The sequence below is a fragment of the Bicyclus anynana genome, chromosome 3, assembly GCF_947172395.1.
Source record: "Bicyclus anynana chromosome 3, ilBicAnyn1.1, whole genome shotgun sequence".
Taxonomy (NCBI): domain Eukaryota; kingdom Metazoa; phylum Arthropoda; class Insecta; order Lepidoptera; family Nymphalidae; genus Bicyclus; species Bicyclus anynana.
Window position 1 is genome coordinate 2,746,652 of NC_069085.1, and position 27,949 is coordinate 2,774,600.

Below are 27,949 nucleotides of genomic sequence, written 5' to 3' on the forward strand. Positions count from 1 at the left end.
ATTGATTAGTTTTAACTATACAGTTTTAGCTAATTAAAAATATCAAAAAAAATAATTTATTAGAAAAAACTGTACAGTTAAAACACGGACATTTTAATTGTTTTAATTGCAACAGTTCGACTGAAAAACTTACGAATACATGTGATAACTTCACAGATCCGACAGAAAAACCCCCTCTACCCCCGAAACCGAAGAATCCTCAGGAGATGTAACCTGTATTGAAATCATCTATTCGTAGGTGTATTACTAGAGCTTTTGTTAGACTACGGAACCCCAAAAATGCGTCTCACTTTCATACCGAATTTTAAAGACTTAAAACGAATACGAAGTAGAGCGGTTAGGCCACTCTCTACAATGTTTTCGTACTAGTTAATTGGTGGATAATTAGCGGCATCGCCATCCGACGTTCGAATTTCACTCTCTCTACACCCGGCTAAGGGAGAGCCTCATTAGAACGTTGCTTTGCGTCGTCGCAACAGATGAACACATTGTGTGCCACACATGCGTTGTGATGACGCACGAAGTCGCAGTGCAAGAGGACGATGCGCGCTGCCCAACAAAGGGTCGAAACACGTGGAACACTATTCTAGTAACGGAGCTCCATAAATACACTGCGACAACGCAACGTTTTAATGTGGCATATTATTAAAATATAGGGAAGACGTGTAGATGCTGTCGATGGCGTCGCATCTTAAAGCAACGCGCTAATGGGGAATCGCTTTAACGCTGTTGTAACTGAAGATAAGAAATGAAAAAAAAAATTGAGTTTGGTGTTTCGTCGAACGCCTGACAAATCTAATGCTAGCCACAAACGGTCAATTATTCTCACGTTTCTGTAACACCCACGACTATAATTGATCGTGGTTGGTCGGAATTGACCGTCAATGGCGACCTTAAGCGACGATACTCAGATCTGGAATTCGCGGAAAATAAATTATTAAACACGAAAATTGTACAGCTAAGTCCGTTAACGTTGAAGCGATATGAAAATTCATTTATAATTATCAATAGGTGTTGTGTTTTCATTATTATTATTTTCAAGGACAAAAAATACCCATTTAAATAACTAAAATTCCGTACAAATTGGTTTAGTAGTTTTTGAGAAAATCGCGGACATACGAATAAGCAATACATACATTACCTACATTTAACAAATAGATCAATTTTTGGAATCAGTTAATAAATTTTGTTTTTCATACATTCACTAATAAAATAGGTATCATTGACAAATGATTAACCTATAGTCAAATTGAGTAGGTATTTTAAACTATGTAAACAAACAAAAACAGCTGACTCAGGGGTGCTCAACATTTTATCATTATTTACGAATATTATCATGAAATAAAACTTCCTGTGATAAACAAATATTTTTTTAATTCTATATTCCTATATAATATATTCTGTTATTTATCAAACAGATAATGCTTCACTTATATTAAGGGTTCCGTAGGCAATAAAGAACTCTTATAGTTTTGTTTCTTTATTATGTAGAAGCAAGCATAAGGTTTCCTCGACATATTTAAATACATTAATCAAAACGGTTTTCTCGGAGGACGATAAGGGTGATTGATTCGTACGTTTCTTTTTTGGTGACGGAAACAATAGCAACGCGGAATAACTGCTCCGGCTAGTACCAGGCTCCGGTTCACTAATTTTCGTACTAAACTAAATAAAATTAATTAATTAAACTGATAAAAAACCCGACTGCATAAATGATAAAAAAACTGAAAAGAAAAAAAAGCTCAGTCCAGAAGTGTAGAAAACAATTAGAAAACAGTCGGGACCTATTATATTGAATAGAATGATTTTCGTCTACATTTTTTATTAGGTCCCGACTTTAGTTTGATCAATTTTTATATCATTTATGCCGGGTTTTTATATTTGTTTAATTAATTTATTTATTTCACACTTTTTAGTTACGATAGATGGTGAATTTCGGATTTATTGGTTACGTTTGTTACTAAGTACGATAATGTATACCTAAGTCCAACCGAAATTAAGTAAATATTCAAAAAATCTACGCAACCCTCGGTGGCCGAATCCGACTCGCACTTGTCCGATTTTTATAATCAATATATTTCTTTTAGTCTATTTTAGGTGTTTTATAACTACACTTCATAAACCTCGCACCTTATAGACGTCCGCCTCGCGTATTATGTATAGACTTAATTAATATTAGAATTAATAAATAACGTTTTCCTAATTGTAGTTTTTTTAACATGGCCATGATATACTATTTTGAAATTCTCACAAAAATCCCTTAAATTTGATTCGCATGTTGCAATATTCACAAAAAAAAAACTTCACCCCGATTCTATAGCGTCTCACAGTCGTCTTGTTGGTTTTTTTTTCTAATTTCACCTATCTAAGAACACTTGGGTTATTAAAACAAATCTAACGTTATCTGAATTACGTAAATCCGTTCTACGGTTTGGAAGATATGAGGTAATAAAGAATATTACATACATACAAGATGCGCGCGAAAACATAACCCTTCTTGCAGTCGGGTAAAAACAGTAAACAAACAACAAATACACTATAATTAACAATAACAACGAAACGAGAACAAAACGAAATAACAAAAATTACAAGGGAAGAAAATACGCACGACAGACTGGATTTAGTTAACGAATCATTAACGAATACTGATATATAAGTAGGAGTATTAGTCATAGACAGCAAATAAAGTAGTGTTCTGTGCTGTGAAGTGTGAACTGTCAAATGTCAAATCTTCTTTCACTTATTAATACAAAATCAAAAAAAATATCATAGTATATGGTAATTCTGCAATAAATGAAAGGTTAAATTCACATTAAAATAAAAGAAATCATCGTTTTAATTACAACTTCTTTCTTCTTTTGATATGAAAATACGACATTTATAAAATAATTAAAGTTATAATTTAATTTTATAAATGCACATTTAATACCCATAAAACTCAATATCTTTATTTTTCATAATGGTTTGTGACTCATGTCTGCTTGGGTTCTTTTTATGTCGTTTGTATTGTTTTTGTGCAAATTCTATATATTTAACATAGACGAATTAGAAATGGAAATGGATCGCACCCAAATGCAGCAACAAAATTGTCTGTCGTTTTTTGAAGGGTACGAGGTAAACTCAGTCATCGATAATATTTAACAAAAATAAATAATAAAATATTTAACAAGAATAATATAATCTGTACACAGAATATTAAATTAATGAATCGATGTTTTGCTGTTTGTTCGTTCGTTAGAAGAATAGTATCTATTTTTCTTTTAGATATTGTTTTTATTACAAATTTATTATTTATTATAATTATGTTTTTGATGACCTCCGTGGCGCAATGGTATGCGCGGTGGATTTACAAGAAGGAGGTCCTGGGTTGGATTCCCGACTGGGCTGATTGAGGTTTTCTTAATTGGACCAGGTCTGGCTGGTGGAAGGCTTCGGCCGTGGCTAGTTACCACCCTACCGGCAAAGACGTACCGCCGAGCGATTTAGCGTTCCGGTACGATGCTGTAACCGAAAGGGGTGTGGATTTTCATCCTCCTCCTTACAAGTTAGCCAGCTTCCATCTAAGACTACATCATCACTTACCATCAGGTGAGGTTGTAGTCAAGGGCTAACTTGTAAACAATAAAAAAAAAAATCTTAGATTGCATCATCGCTTACCATCAGGTGAAACTGAAATCGAACGTCACGTCATCTTTTAGTGAATTAGAAGTTGTTGACCATTTTTCATGCCATTGAACTACTTACTACACAAACCGGAATGATTAGGGAGTTTTTTCAGTCGACGAAAACGATTACAACAATGAAACATCGATACGATATAAGTATACACGCGTTAGACCGTTGATTGATTGACAGAGAGGTAACGTCTTGCGAGGCAGGTCCTTCTATAATTAGTCCAAGATAATTAATTAATTGTATGTGAATCCGGGCTCAAAAGGGCTAGAACCCAGAGCCGTAAAACTTATTATTAAAAATAAAATGTATGTGAATCGAAACGAAAAGTGTCGCCTAAAAGAACCTTTTTGAGGAGTGATATTGTTGTGTAAAAAGCCTAAAGTTGTGGACTATAGGTATTATAAATTATTATTGAATAATATAGGTACCCGCATATCCAATTACATCCAGTCATCAGCATTATCATCATTAACAACACATCTTCGGCTCACTTTTGAGCACGAGCTCCTCTAAGAATAAGAGGGATTAAGCGAATAGTCCACGTTGCAGGCTCAATGCGGTATGTTAAACTTCACACACATAGAGAATCAAGAAAATTCTCAGATATGCAGCTTTTCTCATAATTCCTCGTGCACGTAACTAAAAACTTGCGAGATGCATGCCCGGAACTCTACTGGACGTAAAGGCCCCGGCCATTACGTTCAGTGGATACGGAAATTGATGATCAAAACACAGTTAACGAAGCTAAAATAATAAGTATAGCACTTTTTGATAATAATCTCGACATACACGTACCTACTTGGTTTATTAACAGTTTGGACTTATGTGATATAGTAAATAATAAATAGCAAGACTTATTCAAGTAAAGCAAACTGGATCCCTATTAATGTGACAACAAAAGCTCAACCCACTGTACACTGACCAGAGAACAATGTAAGCACATACCTACTCAAGTACAGTACAAAAACAGTATCAAATATCTTCCTATTGTATTCAAACCTTCACCCTTCCTGGTAAACTGTGAACATAGATTCCTTAACATCGAAGCTCTATTACATTTCTTACAAGGTACACTATTACATTTCTGACGTACAAGGTGTTTAACTAGGGTAAGCACTCATCATCTCCTTTCCCTTATCCCACTTAAGTGGGGTCGGAATAATATGTCAAACTCTTCCATTCGTCTCTATTACTCGTCAACTCATCATCCACTCCCTTTACACACATGTCCTTTTTAACACACTCCAGCCATCTCTTCTTTGGCCTTCCTCTCCTCTTATGTCCTTCCACTTGCACATTTAACATTTTTCTAGTAATATGACCGTCCTCCCTACGCATTCCAAGCTAACCTTTTACTCCTCAATTTTTCTGTCACTGGCGCCACTTTCAGACTTCCTCTTATATGTATATTCATTCCATATTTTATCTATTCTTGTCACACCACACATCCATCTCAACATACGCATTTCGTCTATTCGTATAAATTGTACAAAATGGAAAATTCCTCCAGATTCAGATTCGTAATGAGTTCGCACAGGTAGGTAGCGTATTTTCGCATATATGAAGTGCGAACAACTGCTCTACGGTATACATTCCTTTTCAATGTTTGAGTATGCAGTTTACACATTTGGAATTAACAAAGTTTGGCGCGATTCAACTTGGGTGCATTCAAAACACACGGGTGCAAAACTTCAAAAATTAACTTGCAGCTTAGTTTTAATTGTAAGTAAGTTTACCACAAGCCATCGTCAAAGACGTGATTTTTTTAAATAATAATGATTTATTAACCGACTTCCAAAAAGGAGGAGGTTCTACGTTCGGCTGTATGTATGTTTTTTTATGTATGGTTCAAATAATAATATCATGATATTTTTGTACTTAGTAAAATTAGTAGTTTTGTAGTAACTTTAAAATGTTTCTACTTTGAAAAAAAAGTCAACTTAAATCCTATTTTAAAATAGTTTTTTTTTACCTACTCTATTAAATTACCTAACATCTTCAGTATATTAATAAATAAACTTAAAAAAAGTCGTTTATACTGACTAACCTTGACCATTAATTGTATTTAAAATAAAATATATTACTTCTCACAAGCGACCTTAAATAATAAAACTTATAGCAAAAACCGCGTAATATATTTAATGTTTGCATAATTATAGAACTTTTAAGAAAAAAAAAACGTAATTGGCCGCAAAACCATTACGAAGCATCACATCATCCGAGGAGGTCGTAGATCTCAATTCTCGAAAGACAATTACCATTGAATGAGGCGTAGGAGTGCAAAAGATAAACCTAGTTTTAGAAATTACTTGTAAAAGTATGACTTTATAAAAACTATACTATATGATAAGAGGTTTACTTCACAAAAAAAAAATCGTACATTTTTAGCTTCCTTACATCCAATGTGACATTTTTCATTATATGAAGTAGGTACTAGCAGACGCCGCGTGGTTCCCGTTTCGAAAACGGGGATAAAATATAGCTCTAGGGGATAGTATAGCTAGTGGCAGCACCGCAAATATGACCCTTTAAATTACTGTATCTCGGAAAGTAATAATCGCAGATACCCCTGTTACTTCTACATAATTACTTTACTGCTAGCATACTTTTAATTTATATACAATTAGCGGACGCCCGCGACTTCGTCCGCGTCGAAGCAATCAATGTAAACTTTCAACCCCTGTTTCACCCTCATCTATTTTTATTTTTACCATTTTTATTTTTACTAGTTTTATTTACCATTATACGAAAATTCATCTTGATCGGTTCAGCCGTTTAACCGTGAAAAGGTAATCATCATCATCATAATCAACCCATATTCGGCTCACTGCTGAGCTCGAGTCTCCTCTGAGAATGAGAGGGGTTAGGCCTACCACGCTGGCCCAATGCGGATTATTGGCAGACTTGACACACGCAGAGAATTATAAAAATTCTCTGGTACGCAGGTTTCATCATTATGTTTTCCTTCACCGTTTGAGACACGTGATATTCAATTTCTTTAAAATGCACAAAACTGAAAAGTTGGAGGTGCATGCCCCGGGCTGGATTCGAACCCACACCCTCCGGAATCGGAGCCAGAGGTCATATCCACTGGGCTATAGCGGCTCTCGGAAAAGGTAATATTATAGATTTAAAAAACTGTCATCATCCCTACTTGGCACCATTATCAGGGTAACGCATCGGGATGCTGCGAGCGAGCGGTGCGCGCGCTGTAAAGGTGCGTTGGCACCTGCGGCCCACGCGCCGTGCGGTCGTGAGGCTCGCGCCCACGCCGCGCCGCCTTCGGACACATCTCGGCGCAAATAAATTGCGGAGGTACCAGCAACACCGAGCGGGATGCTTTTACTTCCTGGATGAAGGCACGATTTCACAGTTTGCGCACATTAATTGCTTTCCTATATACGTATTGCAAGAGTACAGTATAGAGATCGTGTCATTTGAAAGTCGTTGGAAAATACTAACGGTTACTGAAGATTTAAACTGACTTTATTAGTATAAATGCTAACATTGTCTCTATGCTACATTACAGAGACATAGTGTTTAGTCACCGTTGAGCAAAAAAATTAAAACTAACAGGGGTTAATCAGGAGATGAACGTTGATGACATAAACCAACAATATCTTAGTTCTTGGCGATACATTTTATTGGAGTTTTTAATTTGTCTAGCAGGTATCTACACTAATATTATAAAGCTGAAGAGTTATTTTGTTTGTTTGTTTGAACGCGCTAATCTCAGGAACTACTGGTCCATTTTGAATAATTATTTCAGTGTTAGATAGCCAATTAATCGAGGAAGGCTATATATTATCACCGTATTCCTACGGGAACGGGAACCACGCAGGTGAAACCGCACGGCGTCAGCTAGTTCTAGATAATTATTAAAACATATATAAAAAAGAAAATAAAGATGCGGAAGCACATACATAGAAACATCATAAGTATGTTATTTTCAATAAAATCATCGTTAAATAAATAATTAATTGTTAGTTGAGTAGCAACGTTGTAGGTTCACTATTCTCAAGAATCATAGAACGAGGCATCGAGTCGGTAAGTATGGTTACGCAATTTTTAGGAATTCGAGCAGCTACAGTGAAAGTTATATCCGCCGATAAATTGGTTGTAAAAATTAATATTTAACCAGACCCACCTTTAGAATCTGTCAGTACAACTATTTATTGCCATTAATTAGGAAACGAGAGTCACTTTGGACACAGCATTACACAATCCATCATAAAAATGAGGCATAAAATCTTATCAACGGTTTTAAGTTCTTTTAAATAACATGATGAATAAATTTAAAACCTAACTGCGGAAAATACAGTTAAAATTAGAGGTTTACAAGATATAATCGATATCTATATAGCCTATTGGTTACCCTAGCCATCATAACGAATCGATTAACCTTATACATCAACATCAGATGAATAGTTTAGGCACTACAGAGGATGATACGCAAACACAAACAAAACATTTCGCTTTGGAACTTATATACATTTAAAACATACAGATTCATAAGGTATTCGTTGCACGTACATAGACCAACAGCTCGTTTGTCTAAAGTCCAAAGTTTGCTCTCGCTCTAAAAGTCGGAGCAAAAAGTTTTCTAACAAATCAACGAACATACTCCAAACGACTGACGAAAACAGAACAAGAACTGATTTACGTGTCCGCCCAAATATGGCTGACGAGACAGACAGCAAAAAGAAAAGATCTCTTGCCATCGGCATTAATATTTTAATACATTATTCATCATTTGCGCCTAATTTGGTCATACAAAGTAACGCACGGTCACAGAATGTTGTTAGGAATTTTGCCAAGTAAGTAAGTGGATAACACTGGACTGATTTTACCCCCATAATTGGTAAGTAGGAAACACCGTCAAGCATCTCTGTCGTATTACAAAAACGTCGTTGCATTGACACGAACAGTATTAGTAGAATAAATAGAGAACGGGTTTTTTATAGCAAAAAATTACTGAACAAGCAGATGTTAAATGGTAATCCACCGCTTAAAGAACAAGATATTGCACGCATGCCAATAACACGTGCTGCAATGCACCATCCTGCACAAGTCAACCTGAGGCGTAGATGTTAAGCCTCATGTTCCTGTAATAACACCGGCTATCACGACAATTACACTACATAACACAGCGATGCTGGAAGCCAAAGCGGTAGTGACTCCCCATACAAGCTCTGTCACAAACAGCGCTACTATACTTCTAAAAGGTGAATAACGATGACACCAATATGAAAAAAATAACAACAATGAGAAAGATACTACAAAAAGAGTAATAGTCATCAGATCCGAGGTCAATGCAAACCACAAACTTTCGGCTGCCTGAACTAATGACAGCACAATTAACGTTACAATACAGGAAACGAGTGACGATTATCTTCTGACCTGACTCATTCGGGGATTGTTGTCCCTAATTTATCAGATGAGATTTATGCCTCATCTGCCAGTATGATTCTTTTATAATGTTTGGTTTTGTTTTGGTCACAGAAAATTTAGAGCCTTAAAATCTAATAAGAATCAGATACAATTTTTTTAGAGGGTGGACGTCGGCTCAAGTTGATTCTACCCATACCTCTTCCTACGCGGTATCATACCGGAACTCTAAATCATTTGGCAGCTCATCTTTGACGGTATTATGGTTAATTGCCATGGGCGATTCTTACCATCCAAACCAAATTTAGCAAATATAAATCCTAAATTTATCCGAGCTGGGTTCCCGGGATATATACTGACTTCAGCATTACCATCAGAGAGGTTATAAAACATAATTAGTCAATTTCTTCTTCTACTTCTGATAAACACGAATCCTACTTACGAGCCTAATTTTTTATTATTTGCTAAGTGTCCATTGTCTACTTCAAGAATGCCATCTATATTTATTATTGATATAATAAATTCAAAGAACACATTAGATTAAGTAGGTAAGCCAGAGGTAAACGAGTTTGAAAAACGTCAACATAAGTGAACTGGTGAAGTCATAACAGACAGACTATAAATATCCAACCCACACAACCTCGAATAAAGATTAACTTTACGGTACAGTAAATTCATAGCATGAGAGAACAAACAATACGGGAAATGTTAAAGTAATAGAATGTAGAAAATACACCGTACTTACTATTATATGCTTTAATATTCTGTATTAATACGCACAGGTTACACAACAATCTAGTATAATAGGGATATTTTATCATGTATTAATATCTCGAAAAACATAAACTCAGGTAAAATGATAGAAATATTTCAACAATTTCCACATTATTTTCAATGAACTTGAATCGCAGTTGCGTTTCGTCAATTTAAATATGATACAAGTTTTGAGACTTTAGCGATAACATATCTAACTAACAACAATGATGATTTCCCGCATTTTCTCCTCTAGTTTTTTTTTTGTTTTCATGTAATTTATTCGATAAAGCGTCTGTGTTTAACGATATATACGTATGATTAGCAGTCATTCTTCGTTTCAGATATGTACAATCTACCGTGCGACCCAGTTGGAGGCAGCAGACGCGATGCTGGTGAAAGTGAGAGATGTTTCTCTCACCGTGCGAACGTATCGCCGGATGGCGACCAATGTAAATATTTCGTAATCGCTATTATTGGTATGGATGGAGAAGCGATCGATACGGTGGGCGACACTCATAGTTTGCTCACCGACAGACGGTTACATCATGTCTAATGCGATGTTATTTACATTGTAAGTATAGTTATTTAAGTGCGCAAAGTTTGTAATTAAAAACCGATCAGTGGACATAAGTTTTAATAATGAAACGTATTTATTATTATTAACGACGCCCAAAAGGTAATATATATGTGTCCACGATAATAGTTAAACAATCTAGTGACATAATAGTAAATTGCTTTAAAATACGTTGCAATTAATAAATTTTATGTTTAGCTTACTTGAGACATACTTTACAAGCACTTACATGAAAAACGTTAAGCTTGTCTGTTTGTTTTGTGATTTTACTCCCGATTCGAAAGGCAGATTCTAGTAAGATTAATTTTAAAAGGGAAGCTGAACGTATATCTCGTAGAAATGTAATAAAATGAAAAGCACTTGAAACAAGATAAACCGACTTAACTTGATTAAAACGATGATAAAAAACAATTTTTGAGGAAATTTGGCTATACATATATCTATGTGCGAGCGAGACACGGATTTTATATCTACTCATACTATGAGTATTCATATTTAACAGACCAGTTGTTAAATTACAACTAATTCTTATATTACAAAACAAACACGTATCGTTTACCAATTTTTCGAACTCACCGTTAGCAAACAATATACAAACTGAGAAATTGCATTGTTAGCTATCTATAATAATTTATGAATGCGCTTCGTTTTCAAGATTTCCCACCGAGGTTACGTCGCAGAGTAGCGGCGTGCATTTGAGCGGAGGCTGAAATGAGAAAGTTGCACGGAAATCTTCCATTCGTACTGCAAGCTATTTAATGATTTCTAACAATAATAAATTCAAAATATAATTAGATCGAATACCATTCCTATTAAAAGGTATCTAACTAAATAAATGTTTACGAGAACTTAGCTACTGTGTATAATGTCAGCGTTCTCAATTCAATCACTATTTTTAAGTGTTAGGAAATACCGGTGTATGTTATTATTCAAAAGGATTTAAATATTTTCAATCAGTTAAGTAATGTAATTGTTTCGAGAAAGAAAATTAACTAATATTAACTAACAACTAAATGCCAACTAAGTTTTAAAAGGACCGTGCGTAAAACAATGCTCAGGAGATTTTTCCAAAAAATATGAATTACGAGTATAACAAATGAAACGAATCAAAAATAAAACTTTGCACGAGAGATAGGGACAACAGATACGGTATATTCCAGAAATACCTTACTATTTAGACAACTATAATTAATTATTACTTATCTGAAAAAAAGTGCATTGTTAAGGTTATAAAAAGTAACCGTACGCAATACGCAAAATGGATTAAGTAACACTTGTTAAGCTATTTTGGCTTTTATTATTATTATTTATTATAGGCAATGTTAACTTCATAAATTAACTGACGTTTGTCAATCTCTGACTTTGAATGGTGTTTTTATATTACAATATAAAGAAAAACTTGACATCCTATTAACTAAATTCATAGGTGTCGAGGGATTTTCAGTTTTAATTTGTACATTAATAATTATTATTGTTCTTCTAGTTATCTTAATCTTAACATAGAACTTTTATAAAATATATACTTATATGTTTTTCTACGGTTTTACAGCTAGTTATCAACAGTTCCCACGGAGGTTGCGCGGCACAATTGCCTCGCTTGCAGCTCAAACATTTAATTTGGTACGGAATCTGGGCTTGTCGAGATCAGGGCATTGCACAACAACTTTTCGCTCCCTATAGTATAGTTAACTGGAAGTTGTTTATTTACCCTTTGCGTGATTGCTCACTTAAATTACACCATAGCACAGCTTAAATTTCATCATATTATAGTATTTCATCATTTTCTGATAAGTGTTTGAAAAGCTTACTAGCGGACGCCAGCAACTTCGTTAGCGTGAAATTTAGTTTTTCATTAATCCCGCGGGAAGCATGAATTTTCCCGGGATAAAAGACTATGTATGTGTTAATCCAGGGTATTATCTATCTTCGTTTTAAATCTCAGCTAAATCGGTTCAGTAGTTGCGACGTTAAGGAGTAACAAACATTCTTACAAATTTCGCGTTTAAAATAAGTATCTTATTTCTTACTTTATATGATTTGACATAAAATAAGACAGTGACTGTTAAGACTAAATGACACTTATCAGAAGGCGGTGTAACCGGGCCTTAAACTGTTAAATGCTCAAAAGTTTAAACACTACAGACAGTAAAATATTAAAAAGAATAACAAATGCTTTCATAACATACTTTTATATTCTTGAGTTACTTTTGTTATAAGAAATTTATAACCATTTTTTTATTTAATATATTCATATGTTTCAATTCAATTCTCATTTTTGTAAAGAAAGTGCCTTTACACTTTTAAATTAAAGTTACCCATTGCAGATATGAGCCGTGATAACCCGGTGGATATGACCTCTACCTCCAATTCTGGAGGGTGTATAGGTTTAAATCTGGTCCGGGGCATGAACCTCCAACTTTTCAGTTATATGCATTTTAAGAAATTAAATCTTACGTGTCTCAAACGGTGAAGGAAAAACATTGTCAGGAAACCTGCATATCTGAGAATTTTCTTAATTCTCTGCGTGCGTGTCTTTAAAGCCTCATCATAATCTCTCTTATTCTGATAGGAAACTGGAGTTCAGAGGTGAGCCGAAGGTTGATAATGATTAATGATGATGAGTTGGAATAACAAATCTTTGCAGTGCGCTATGCAGAGGAAAGAATCAAAGTACGCGTCCAAATCCAAGAGATATCGAATAGACAGCGATGCATATATCTGCGCTGTTACACTATAGTGAGAGTGAATTATCATACGTCAATTGTATTTTACAGGTAAGTGTAATAATAGTTGAAAGTTCCGTCCGTTGGAGATGCCGTAACAGATAATATTTCGTTACTCCAAAATAAGTATGAAAGAGAAAGTGCAGCTTTGATATTAGTTTGTATTATTTGCAAGAGCTAATGCTAAATCGATGTTAAAGCTTACTAACTTATCGAAAAAGTCATTTCCGGTAGGCATAATTATATTGCCATTCAATTTTTTCTTGGATTTTAGATTTACATCACACTCATAGGATATTCTAATGCGTAACAAGTTATAATTGAAACTAGTTGTATAGCTTGGCACCTTCCTTCGTAACACTCTCGATGGTCCGCGCGGGTTGCGGGCGTTTAGCGATGAATGAAAAACCCACGACTGATGCATCTTACTTCCCCGCACGCACGATTTCACACCTGCGCAGTTTTTCCCCCGTCGCTCGCATATCATGGGAGTGTCATCAACGAACTTGCCAGACTATAGTCGGGTTTATAATACTAACAAGCCCCACCGTTTAATCCGCATAGATTCCGTTCCCCTGAGAATACGGGGATAAGCCCTATGACACTCAGAAATTTCATAGTCGGTTTAGTAGATCAAGAAATTCCTCCTATAACACCACAAATTTTACCTCTTTTTAATATTATTTCTAGTTAAGTGTATACTTGATTATTTTTAGTAAAACTTGAACGAACTCAACTATTAAAATCTGCGTTGAAATATCTGAGATTGTAATTTGCATAATGTTAAATCAGTATTCCACAAGCATACCAGAGGAGAAATACAAAATGTTTTGAAAACATTGTTTTCAGCGTTTTAGAAGAAAGCCGGTATTTTCTGGGTCAATGCTAAGGAGGGGGAGGCAATGTCACCCACCTTATTGGACCCCCCACCTTGTTAGCAACATAACTTCATCGATCATTTCGGAATCAAACTGAACAATTTATTTTAGGTACTCTTTTAATGTACCTAAAAGGTTTTTCTGAACTATGGCTCTAAAATTCCGTCGGTATTTCTCAAGCACATTTTAATAGTGATATCTATTCTCAGAAGATTCCAAAACAATTATTTCTTTTTGTGATACCTAATTTATTTTATTTTATTTTATTTCTATTCATCTTTAATTCATGAACAATATCTATAGTTCATATAAATCTCAAGAGTTTGTTTGAATACACCAACCTCACTGCTGGTTAAAATTGAATAATTAATAATTATTTCAGTGTTGAATAGCCCTTTAACTGAGAAAGAAAGAGGAGACTCAGACTAGGATAGCATTAGACTTTCCACGAGATAATTTTGCAAGGGTGTTTTCAGTGTTGAATAGCCCTTTAACTGAGAAATAAAGAGGAGACTCAGACTAGGATAGCATTAGACTATACACGAGATAATTTTGCAAGTGTGTAACCATGGGACACTATTCGTTTGATTTTGACTTTAATTGGACATACAAACAAAATAGAAACCATCTTGATATTGACGTAGAAATCGTTCGATCTAGACCGTATAATGAAAGAAATGGACATTAAATTCCGTCACACAAATCCGCGTTCGCCACCACCACTAGCTTTCCCCGCCGTTTCCACCGGAAGGCCATTAAGCTCGCGACATTGTGTTATTAGATGCTTCGACATTGGTTCAGACTATACAACTGACAATCGACAATCTAGACGATTCCTTTACTTACTGTGGTAAAACCAATGATGTTAGAAGAGAAAAAGAGGTAGATAGGTTACATAAACCACATTCAATGTTTACAACTGTCATACAAAAAATATTTCAGCCGCGTTGTCAACGGCGCGATGACAGTGCGGCGACTGAGCTCATGGTTTGCTAATTAGCATAGTTTTAACGTGCCACTTGCGCCAGGTTCTTCCTACCTACCTCTTTTTTCTTCTAACATCATTGGGTAAAACGTTGACTGAGCGGTATAGGTGAGCCTAAAATCGTACAAGTCACAAATGTAATACACACGATTTGTACATTTGTGACTTATACAAATATACATGTACTAAATAAAATGAATTTTCACACACTACAATAGTGTTTGTCTCGCTGTTATACAATTCACAAATTTAAGATAGGAGAAATTAATACATAGAATAGAGATTTTGAACGAGAGTGACGAAAGCAAATCCAATAAATTAACTATGGAAAATTAAAAAGTATAATATGTCTTTCGGTAGATTTTAATCATGGTTTAGTCAATCGTCTAGCCTAGATACGTTAGAGCATTAAGTAAAGGAAACTGTTATATAAAAAGCGTTGCCAATCTCTGTCGTAAATACTTACTTTAGTATAATATGTTTCAGTGAGGTGATAGATTCAATTCAAATTCTACTTTCCATTGTCATTTTGAGTATCAATTTTATTAATAGTTTCGGCAACGTCGAACGTCATCATAATAGACACGTGCAATTCTTTAATATATCACTAAGTTAAGGTTACTATTCGTTAATTCGTAATTCGTAACTCCGAGGAAAGATAGGTCACCTAATTTTATTTTATTAATAGATAAGTACTAAATATAGTCAACGTAGCCACAAATAATATTTATGAGCAATGGCGTAACTACTTGAAAACAAAACCAAGGCAAGGGCCAATCAAAAACGCATAAAAATAATCATACACTATCTGTCTTGGAGATGCGGCGAATTTTATACAGAGAATGACCTTTAGCCAAGGATATCAACAAAGAACCGAGGATATTCGGGGTCGATCTAAATAAGGACTCCTCACCGCCTATATTTAGTACCTTTTGTATGTTACACCTGGTATTGACTTCTAAGGTTTGTGTGTTATTTGTATTCCATAAAGAAATAAAACAAATTGACGAGTCTTTTGATGAAGACATTGAATTGTTCATGAAAGGTAAACAAATAGTCAAATTGAGACAGAACTTTGAAAGCAATACCTATAGTATGGATAGGTACCTACTCGTGTTTTGTCAATGTCAAGTTAGTCACGAAGTGAAGAATCAGTCAAGATCGATAGGATAGGATATTGGGTAGCTCAAGCTTATTCAGTCCTTATCCATATAAAAAACTAGTAAGGGAGATTGGTCTTTAGGCTGCTCTACATACTAGCATAAATTGTATAGTGGTAATCATTGTTGGTAGATTATTACTGTTAAATAGCCACGATTGAAGCCTTATAAACCTTTTTTTGTGGGGAATTCTTCATGCATACCTTCTTACCACGAGGAAACGATAATTTGGACTCTTACCAACTAAAAACCCACAACGTTAGGAAGTCCTGCGTTGCTTTTAATGCTTTAGTTTCATTTGCAGTGCAATCGAAGACCTTGGTCGCAATGATCATAAAATGCATCGCATTTAGGAACCTTTACCAGTTAGTCTCAAGGTTTAAGAAGCCTTCTATTAGCATTAGTTATGTACATTGTCATAGTGGTTTCTTATCAATCTTCTAATTTAACTATGATCTCACTACAAACCAGTCTCGTAGTCGTCCATTTATCCACTAACTATTAACTACGTGTAGTATCTCTGCGCGACCGAATAAGAAATTAGGAGATCCGCAGAAGAACCAAAGTCAGTATTTTCTAGATGTTTGTATAACAAATATTTGGCCAAAGTATTGCAAGGCATTCAATCAAACATGCCTACATGCAAACGTAACAAGGTCCACGCCTTATACAACGACTGTGGGCGGAAGTGTGCACGGAACACCGTCCGTCTGTCGCAACTCGCCGCCCGACGGCTCCGAAACCGTCATGCCATACTTATTTATAGACAACCATGGTCCCTTCCACATGTCCCTCCAATGGTGGAACAATATGGATATATTTATTGCGAGAAACACCATTGCATTCCAATAAAGGTAGAACATAGAATGTGGTGCAAACATGTTTATTGTTTAAGCCTTTTAAGGCTTAAAATGTGGGAATGTACCAGTACATACGCCTATTCATGCTCTGAAAATAATTTATTATCTAATAACGGGTTTATCATTCGTACTTCAAGATAATATGCAAAGCGGTCGTAAACCTCAATATCAATAGTTTCAATTGACTCTTGACAAAGTCAAGGATTTCTATGACTTTTTATCTAGTAGATGGAATGTATACGATCTAAGTAAAAGGGAAGGATAACGAAAGAACTATCATTGTCTCATTAATTGATAAATAATATAGAAAATATGATAATTTATAGATTTTTTTCACTTAGCCTAAAACATCAGAAGGTGGAGAGTACGTATTAAGAGACAAGGGGTGAAAAGAAAGAACTTGTAGGGAGTCTAGAAGGCTACTTGCTCTTGGCGTATTCCCTCTCTCGATTCGGCTCAAATAAGAGAGGTTGCAAGGTGGTTGCTTGTCCTAGGTCCCTATTAACCTAAAGTCCAATGCATAGCTGGAATTTATTTTAGCAGCTGTATGCAATACATTCACATGTGTAATACTAATGAAAACAGGCAGTTTACTGATTATAATATCGATATAGTAAGAATTCCAACTACCGGAACTAATACACATGCAATTACGCCAAACCAAACCCATGTGTGGTTAATTAGCAATGTCATAAACAAAGAAAAGTAAGGCCTTTAACGTACAAACAGCTATATCGATAACTTCCTACAGAAATCTTTATTTATTTACAAAAGGGCGAACAAGGAAACTCCAAGAACAGTAAATCAACATGGTTTACCGATACAAGGTAAAGCGCGACAATCATTCTAATGAGGCAAAGGTGCATGCCATTGGTTTAATCGACTGTATTAAATCTTAATGACTAGTGACAAACAGATACCGATACATTGAGCGTTTAATTGTAATGCATGCTACGGTTCACTTTGCATCCTACTTTGAATATACTAGTATCTGGTTCCATCTAAAAGCATAGCTTCGAGGGAACTGGACTGGACGTCTAATATATACTAATATTATAAAGAGGTAAGATTTAATTTAGCAGTGACCAGTGACTCTGCCTCGTGATTCTGGAGGGCGTTGGTTCGAATACGGTCCGGGGCATGCACCTCCAACTTTTCAGTTATATGCATTTTAAGAAATAAATATCACGTGTCTCTAACGGTGAAGGAAAACATCGTGAGGAAACCTGCACTCCAGAGAATTTTCGTAATTCTCAATCCTCTGCGTGTGTGGTCTGCCAATCCGCATAGGGCCAGCGTGGTGGACTATTGGCCTAACCCCTCTCATTCTGAGAGGAGACTCAAGCTCAGCAGTGAGCCGAATATGGGTTGATAATGATGATTTAAGCCAATAACTTTTAGACCCAGTGGTCCAGTAGGTATACTGGAATAGAAACGACCCGTATTGAGGCTACCAGAGATGAAGATCGATGTTATTTTATACAAATACAATAAATGTAGTCACGACCAAACCAGATACCAGAACCAAACAAATATGCGCATATTGATTCAAAAAGGCTTTATAAGATAAAATAATTCTGCATATTAAACGCTGCATAAGCTATAAGATATTTCTTAGACTAATGGTCGTCACGGCCACTACATCGGCTAACTACGAGTTAGTCCGAATATCAAAATTGTTTTATATACTGAGAAATTACTTGTTATCCGCGTAGACTATTTGATGACTAGTATACAAATCAAATTACTGGTTACTGATAAGGATTTCTTAGAAGTAAGTACCATTGTAGTCATATTTCTTATAACAGATTAGCTTATGCCCGCAATGTCATCCTGTTAAGGTTTTATTTATCGTTTAAATGCTTTCCTTACATCATATTTTAATACAGACATGTGTTGCTCAATCTATCTGTGGAAGCCGCATAAAATCCGTTGAGTAGATCATCGCAATTTCGTCCTGTGAAGGTTTTATTTATCTTTGAATGACTTCCTTACATCCGATATGAGTTAATCAAAACCGGTGTGTTACTCCAGACTCTGCTCAATCTATCTGTGAAAACCGCATGAAAATCCGTTGAGTAGTTCCGGAATCTAGCGCCAACAGATAGAACGAAAAGAAATTAAAATAAAATGTTTGTCGCTTGTTTGTAAGTCTATGCTTCTAGCTTAGGCACAAGATATGAAATTATGTCATACACATAGGCTCTCAATCTTTTCTGCCTTCTAGGCGTACGTATAATTTACGTTTAAAACGCTTGCTGTTGAGTAATATGTAAATCAAACAGTGGGAAAGGTAACTGAACAAAGCGCCACTCTCTATATTATCACTTGCATCGAATTCGCGCGACATTTTCTCCTTCTATTGAATTTACTCGAACCTACTCTCATGTCTATGGCAAGTCTATCCAAGCTACGTATAATAGAACTTCTATAAATTAAAGTAGTTAGTATTTTAATAATCTACTAGTGGACGCACGCGACATCGTCTGCGTGGAATTCAGTTTTTTCACAAATCCCGCGGGAACTATAATTATTTTCGGGATAAAAAGTAGTCTATGTGTTTAATCCAGGCTATAATCTATATGTATTTTAATTTCGAGTTAATTCGGTTTAGTAGTCGCAGCGTGTAAGAGTAACAAACAGTCATACTATCAAAATCACCTGTTTTTTGCAAATCTCGGGAAACCATGGATTTTTTCGGGACAAAGTGTATGTGTATGTGTTAATCCAGAGTTAAATCTATTTCCATTTCAAATTTCAGCCAAATCGGTTCAGTACTTGCGTTGTTAAAGAGTAACAAACATCCAAACTTTCGCGTTTATAATATTAGTAGAAACAGTAGAATGGCCTAGTCCGCAGTATAAAATATAAGAATCATGGGACCTTTATATGAAGTTCACCCTGAAAATAATACAGTCATAATTATTTGTACCATCAAGTAGCATCACTGTGTCTCGGTCTGAAGGGTTTGGTTTTAATGCATACACGCGTTACCAAATACCGTAAAATACCATGCAAGTGGGTTGTGGTAAAAAAAAACACCAGCTTGTTGCTCGCTGTGTTGCGTAGGTTTTGCGGAATTCCGTTCAGCAACGCCTACTATAATACTAAAATCTCATTTGAAAATATAAGTTTCATTTCTTGTTGTTAACTCTCAACTTGTTCGCTTAATGTGAAAAAGGCGCTCATTAAAATGTTTGATATCACTGAGCAAACATGAACATAATAGAAAATTATAAATTTTAATTGAATTAACGTCTCGTAAATTATCATAGCAGATAATAAGCGAGTGAGTGCATTGTGATCTGGGTCGGCAATCAGCGCAGCCAGCGAGCCAGTCGGCGACGATCTCCTTTCGCGTCTACCGTTGAGATGCGACACGGTCTGCTGCCCTAACCTTGGCCATGCCATCCTGTATGATCCCAACCGTACCAAGATGACATCATGAACGAAATACACACACACAACTATGTAATATAGTATACCGGGCGAGGCCAAGGGCGGAACTCCAATCGATGGCATTAACAGTTTGTGGCACTACGAGGATGAATATTAAAAAGGAAAGTCGGGTTAACGACCTCGCAATGGACGGCCACAGAGTGATGGCTGTTCCGATTCTTTTTTTAAACTGCCCAAAAAGTTCCGAAACGGTCACGACAATTTTCTGACGGCGGCATGGATCTTACGTTAAAAATAAAATAGTCATAGCTCTCGGCGGTAGCCTGGCCACTCAAATTAAAGAATTATAAGGCACTCAGGCGCACGCAGCGTTCGCTCTATGGTGCCAATGCAATTTTAACGGCCATTGTAATGACTGTTAGACACATTATACTTACTTTCTAAGATTTTATGTCGCAAACATTGGCTTTGAAAAGCGATTTCTTTGGCCTCCGTTTCGACTGCGTTACATTTTATGAATGGATACAATCGTTAAGACGCAAACGTAACATATTCAGTCATAACTATCATTACCAAAAGTAATTAGTAGAACAAGTTAATAATCTCACTAATACTATAAAAGAGAAAGTTTGCATGTATGTTTGTTGCCCTTTCACGCAACTACTAAAACAATTCGGCTGCAGTTTAGAAATGGAAGATTATATCCTTGATTAATACTACTATTATCCTGATACGACGTGATAGCCAAGTGTATATGACCTCTGCCTTCAATTGAAGGGGCGTCGGTTCGAATCCGGTCCGGGACATGTACCTCCAACTTTTCAATTATATGCATTTTAAGAAATTTAAGAAAATATCACGTGTCTCAAAAGGTGAAGGAAAAACATCGTGAGGAAACCTGCATACCTGAGAATTTTCTAGGGTGAGTCTGCTAATCCGCATTGGGCCAGCGTAGTGGACTATTAGTCTAACCCCTCTCATTCTGAGAGGAGACTCGTGTTCAACAGTGAGCCGAACATAGGTTGTCTATGAAGATTATCCTGGTAAATTCCATGGTGATCTGTATTCACTGTATTTCACAGTTTATCCGTTAGCGTATATCAGCTTCTTCTAAAAAATTAAGATTATAACTGAGACATCATTTTCAGATTAACACGATCTACTTCTCAAAGTGGGAATACATTTTAATCACGAGCTAAACGCTGGTCAGCGCCTAACTGATCGCGTTCTCAGCACATATCGCATGCAAATAATAAACGCCAGAACATCGATAAGTAACCTAACGTCAGTCCTTTCGACACCTGGATGGATTGCCATTATAGACGCATTCCATGCGCGTTGCATACCGCTCAACATAACAGTTCTTAAATCGCTGACCTTACACTACGCAGTACCTATCTAGAGCTAGTAGCTACACTCCTACTAGTAACTATGGCGCCACGATTCCAAGGTATATTTTATAGGTACTTGACTTGTCAGAGTTAAGTTGTAGTCTCAGATCAATTATTGTATAGGACCTGCCTCGCTAGACGTTACTTTTCTGTCAAAGTATATGATCAACGATCTAATGCGATTATAAAAATTGTCTCTATAGTATCGATGTTAAATAGTTGTAATCGTGTTCGTTGGTCCTCCCTCCCTAAAAATACCTTTTTGTGTAATTGAATTGTGTAAAAAACGGGCAAAAACTTCTAGTTTAGAATAAGATATATACCAAATCTAAGCTCGTTTTCTTCAGAAAATGACAGACAATTATGTTCGTGACTATGAGTACGATACAGGTCCTTCTATAATTGGTCTGAGGTTGTAGTCCATTAAAACGTTACAATTTAAGGACTTAATATTGCATTTTTAGAGGACGCAATTTTATTTTTCAGACACGTGTGGGAGGTCAATAGAATCTTAACCTCAAGTTTGTGGGGTCGCTAACTTCATTAATTAAATATTATAGAAGGGCAAAAAGTTATATATACGCATTTATAGGCAAAACAGTTTGCTATAAATTATGACTTAGCAATTTTTTTAAAACGCATAGTTTCCGAGATATCGCGAAAAAAGATGACGCGCGTCGTTCTTTAAGTTGTTACATAGGATAGTGTCAGATAGTGGTGGTATTCAATCTCGTAACTGGAATATTAAAATAATTTGATAAAACAAAACAATTTACTGGAATGAAAACAATACCAGTGAGAACTTTATTCCAGTAAAAGCTTGTAAGCGACGTTATGCAATCCCCGTTCAACGAAGGAGCTTACTAGAAGTAGAATTGATTAATCAGGAAAGCCTATTACTTTGTTATATTAAATCTATAATAGCTTAGTAATCCTATTTTTTTTAAATTGAATCGGAATATTTTAAATTTGGAGAAAAAAAAAGGTATAAAATTATTTTTGACGAGATTCGTTTCATAAACTCACAAAGTTTTCTACGTAATGTAGTTACCTACCTACTGTTAGCGCTGTTCGTTATCACTAACCCTCGAACTTACGACTATTTACCTAATACAATTTAAGACTGATAACGTCAGTTTAAGGATGATTTATTTTATTATTAGAACTTTAAATAAGTCTACTATTTTATACTTTTCTATTTAGTTTTAAAGTAGGACAAGAATAAACTGTTATTTCATTTTTTAACGTGAATAAAATTATCTTTTCCTCTTCAATCAAGCGCAAAGCTTGCGATACATTTTTTTTAAATAGTTAGTTGTGTTAGTGCAACAGGCGGAAATCTATAGGACAACTTAACGTGTCTATTGTCAAGTTTTTAGAGATGACATCAAGCAGATGGCACACCGTGACCTTATTTATGAACATGGATTAAGTTTTAAACCTTAAAATACTTCAAAGTAAAGTAATCTTTAAACAGTAGCGGTTAGGTCCACATTCCTTGAAGACAATTAAGGTTTAAATCTTAATCCATGTATATGAATATAGGAGTTAATAATATTTATTGGAAATTATTTTTTTAAATATAAAACCATAGCCTATAACTTAATCACATCGGTGGCGTTTTTTTTTTCAAGAATATTTCCCATATTATCTTTGTTCCTGAATATGTCCAATATAATTGGTATACTCCCATACCCCCAATTAGTCCGAAAATACTGTGTTAGGAATGGGTACCTTACAATAATCTAGCGGATTGGGTTAGAACCGATGACCTCTCGGTGCGAGTCCGGACCTGCACCTTTACAGTTGAGCTATTGAGGCTCATTTAAGTTTGCGACTATCCTTATCACTATCAACTTATTTCTCAAAATAAAAAAAAAACACGATTAAAAATTCAAAAAAAAATCCTTCAATAAAGAAATTTTGAGTTTGAAAGCTTACCGAGACCGCGACTGAGGCGCTCGGAACAACACCGGCATTCTCGATATCCTGGCCATCGGGGGCGCTTAGAAACCGGCGCAAAGTGCCGTATCCAGACGCCGAGGCCACCATCGCTACCATTCTCACACTGCACAGACCACTGGAGGCTCACCACCAACCAACTGTCATCACTCGAGCGTGCGCGCGCGGCGGTTGGCGCGCCCGTCGCGTGTCTACTGGCAGCGCACGCCGCCGCGACCGTTACCCGCCCCTCTACCTACCGATGGTCTTAGTCGTAGAACCAGCATTGCCAATGCCTATTTGTCTAATTCCCCGCAAATTGCCCATTGAATGCCCATCCCCGGCCCAGACCTATCCTAACCACCCAGCAATTTACTTATATCTAAAAAAATCTTGATAATTCTACTTTAATAATGAAATCATTACTTTATCAAAAAACGTTTTACGACATTTTTTAATTCATCTTTAATTTGTCCACAACGGGGACAAGCTAAGATTGTTCAATTGGTGTGACTATACAGCCTGAGTTTTTTTTATGAAGACTTATTGGTTTGTTTGTTCATTTTTATGTTTATTAAGCTTATTGGTCACAGAAAAAAAAATACAGCTTCAAAAATTTCTTCGCCGCCTTGGTACACCGGCGAATATCTTACCCTAGAAAAGTGCTAAAAAATCTATTTTTCTTCAAGAAACATACTTTTATTTCTCCAAAATTGAGTTGGATTGTCCCCACCAATTGGGGGAATTTCTCACAAATTGGCAACACTACCCCTACTTAACGATGATCATAGAACAGTGTTTGATTTGAGGATGAGATAACCATTTTGGCATTGGAAAGGATTAGATATTTTTAGTAATTAATGTATGACCAATTAATCATGGTCTCCTGAAAAATGTTAAGTGCTATCAATGATAAGAGTTACATTCTTTGTTTATATTATTGCTATTTATGTAAATATCAGTAGGCCATATTATAATTATCACTACACCAACCGCCTAGAGTGCCTACAGCTTTGGACCATTTAAAGAATGAGTTTTTCTTTCTTCTAAGAAATTTTCAGCAGCAAACAGGAGTTGGTTTGTAGTGTTACAATCATGAGGCATATTGAGCATGTCAAGCAATCCATCTCGGACATTATCGTTATTATAAAAATCCTTCGCCACATCTGTCAATTCATAATGAAGATGAACTCAAAAGTTACTAAACAATCAAGCACCACCAATTTCACCAATAAATAGAGATTCATCAGGACAGCTTATTTAAACAGTGTAAGGTTTAATTATGTGATGTTTTTCCTTTTAAATTATTTCTTGCTATTAAAATAAAGGAGTTAGTGGTAGAAGGCTCAACATTTAGGGTATTTTTAAAAGCCATGTCATAAAAATAACTCTTAGTCTGCAAACCCACATTGAAACAGTTTGATGGGTCTCCTAATTCTACAAGAGAGGCCTGGAGTGAACAATTATAATAAGTTGATAAAGTTCAATGCCAAGCAAATAAAGCCTGTCCATTTGTAATACAGCCATCCCTTTGTGGTCTAGGGTCATAGCACACATTTCAGTTCAGAAGGGGATTGACACCATATCAGTTTGTGATCTTTTCCTGAAATAAGACAATTATGTTACAAATTTGATTAGTGTGCATTGCAGTTAGGAATTTCATACAAGACTACTGGGCTGAAGTTTTTACAGTGACAAACCCTTTCAGAGTTGATATATCATATTATGTCCTGATATGTAATTCCCTTTCTTCTTTGTGGCTTTTGACAGAGTGGTTGTGGTCATCATTCATCATCAAGCCTCACTATCCATTGAAATTCCTTCTGAAATGCAGCGCTCTTAGCACACTTGTGGAGCAATTCATGGAGACTAGTTTTCACTCATTCAGTCCAGCACATTGGTGACCAGCCACACGCTCTAGTGCCCTCTACTTTTCCATGCACTATGTGTCACTATATTTTATAGTATTGATAGGCTATTAATCTATAGATTAGTATCTTATCAATCTGTAAATAATATGTTGCTTGGCAACAAAAAAAATTTTGCAAATGCACATTTGCTAGTAGCACAATCATATCCTGGCAGATACTCCAGCAACTAGGTGATATTCTGGCGAGTTAGTGAATACTTGAGATGTTACAGGAATTCGCTCTTTAATGCTCTTCCCTGCCGTCAACCAGTATAAGCTGGTCATTATTGTTTATGTTTCATGTATTCATGTCAATATTTTTTAAAATATTATTGAGTTTTCTGAGCTATATGAAAGAACTATGATAGACCCATTTACTCTAAATGGGATACCTATCATAGTGCTCTAGCCAACAAATTATACACATGGATCTGAAAATAAACACTCAAGCCAACACAAGAGTTTGTTACAGTGGTTACAGCTTTCAAACAAATATGTTAATGCATGTCAATAAAGTAGCTGAATTCAAATCTAGATTGTGCTTCAGAGATTTCATTGTTTGATACCCAAAATCTGTTTATGTTATAAAATAAATAGCCAATTATGCAGAATCATTTGGTAAACTTATCAGACAATTTTTAGGGGGCATATTTGTTATTATAAGCATCAATGTATGGAATATGGCTAGGACGGAAATCGCACCACCTCTGTGTATCATAACTTGAATGGATTATTTTGTTACTACAGGTTGCCAGGTATAAGAGGAGCAAAATAGTGCTGTTTTTATTTTGCCATGGCTTCAAACATCAAGCTTCAGTATCAGTTATACAATAGCCCACAACACAAGATTTTAGATGTTTATTGAATCTGCATTAACTGGTGGCCCATCTCAACTATAGGACATATATTAATCTATAGATTATACACTGCTCAGATTAGTTAATTTATATCCTTACTATGAGTCATCCATTCAATTCAAAGTATGACTAGTTCTAATAAATACACAAGTACTACTAAACAATTACTAGAGACTTCTCAAACTTTATAGAATATGTGTATAAAAAACAAAGCAAAATAATATAAGGTTGATTGTTATAACTTGAAAACAAAGGCAGCATACATACAATTGTATAAAAGTATCTGTGTGACATGTAAGGCAAAACAATGTTCTAATAGAAATAATTTATTCCATACCAGTGTGGGCAGGACACCTCACCCACTCTTTGCCTTGATTTGCTTAGCGATTTCAAAGGTGACACCATCCTATATTTTCATTTATAAAGTTTTATAGCAAACATTTAGACTAATGAAACGAATTCTTTGACAGAAATGCGTGTTTATACAGAATTACTCACGATTTTCAAGACGGGCTACGACAGGTAAGGTTTTTTATGGTTTTCCGATGAATACAGTCAACATGTGCACGGTAAACATGTAATGACAAACACCGGTAATTAAAAAAGTGTAGCTCTCACCTGTTTTGTGTCCACAGTGTCTGTGGCCTCCATGTTGGCAAATGTGCGCTCCTGCCTCTCCATAGCTTCGAAAACATCAGAATCCCCTAATCCATCCACTGGGCGATACAAATGCACACAGTACTAGCAACAACATAACAATCGCGATGGTACAAAAATTTTGTAACGAAACGATGTCAATGATCCAACAAACACGTTTGACACTCGGAGTTCGCTACGCAAAGGAAAAAAGTTTTAATGTTCTAGTAGACGGGCAGAAGGAAACATTTTAATTATATCAACTGAATGCCTTAGCACTAATATTAAACTATACATGGAAAATCGAGAAAACACTTCAACACCATCTTAAAATTTCACACATTCCGTCATCGAGGCCGACTGACTGTGGTCGCTGCCCTATACTACGCTACTATTCACGCAAAGTTTTTAACGACATTAACGCGAATAATTATTCTGTTTAGTTTTCTTTACTGATTGAACAACGTAAGTTAATTTAAAATAAAAAAATAATTACTTTTTTCTTTATATATGTATGATTTTGCACATAAATTAATAAAAACAAATACTTGTAAACAATTTTTTTACAAAATAAAAAATATTTTTTGCGTAAAGCGGAGAGGAACCTAATGTCAGTGTGATACCATAATGCCATCTATGATTTTTTCAAAAATACTCAAAGGAAAATATAATAAAAATAATGTCTTTAATTCGATTATACTTTTACTTTGATTAAATATGTGCACAATACAAAGTCCTCGGAGTACTTGAAAACATAACTATAACTATTAGGAAATAAATGTTACGTATCATCTGTACATTTGTCTATGACGCTGTT

At 35.5% G+C, this 27,949-nt stretch overlaps 1 protein-coding gene across 1 annotated transcript in view; it reads right to left on the reverse strand.

The window, feature by feature from the left end:
- The window catches only part of LOC112051879 (patronin), an 83,061-nt gene extending 59,113 nt beyond the window's left edge, over positions 1-23,948 (reverse strand). Inside the window, exon 1 of the mRNA XM_052891103.1 lies at positions 23,731-23,948. Coding sequence (XP_052747063.1) covers positions 23,731-23,850 — 120 coding nt within the window. The 5' untranslated portion in view covers positions 23,851-23,948. The remainder of the gene's footprint in view (positions 1-23,730) is intronic.
- Between the last annotated feature and the right edge of the window lie 4,001 nt (positions 23,949-27,949).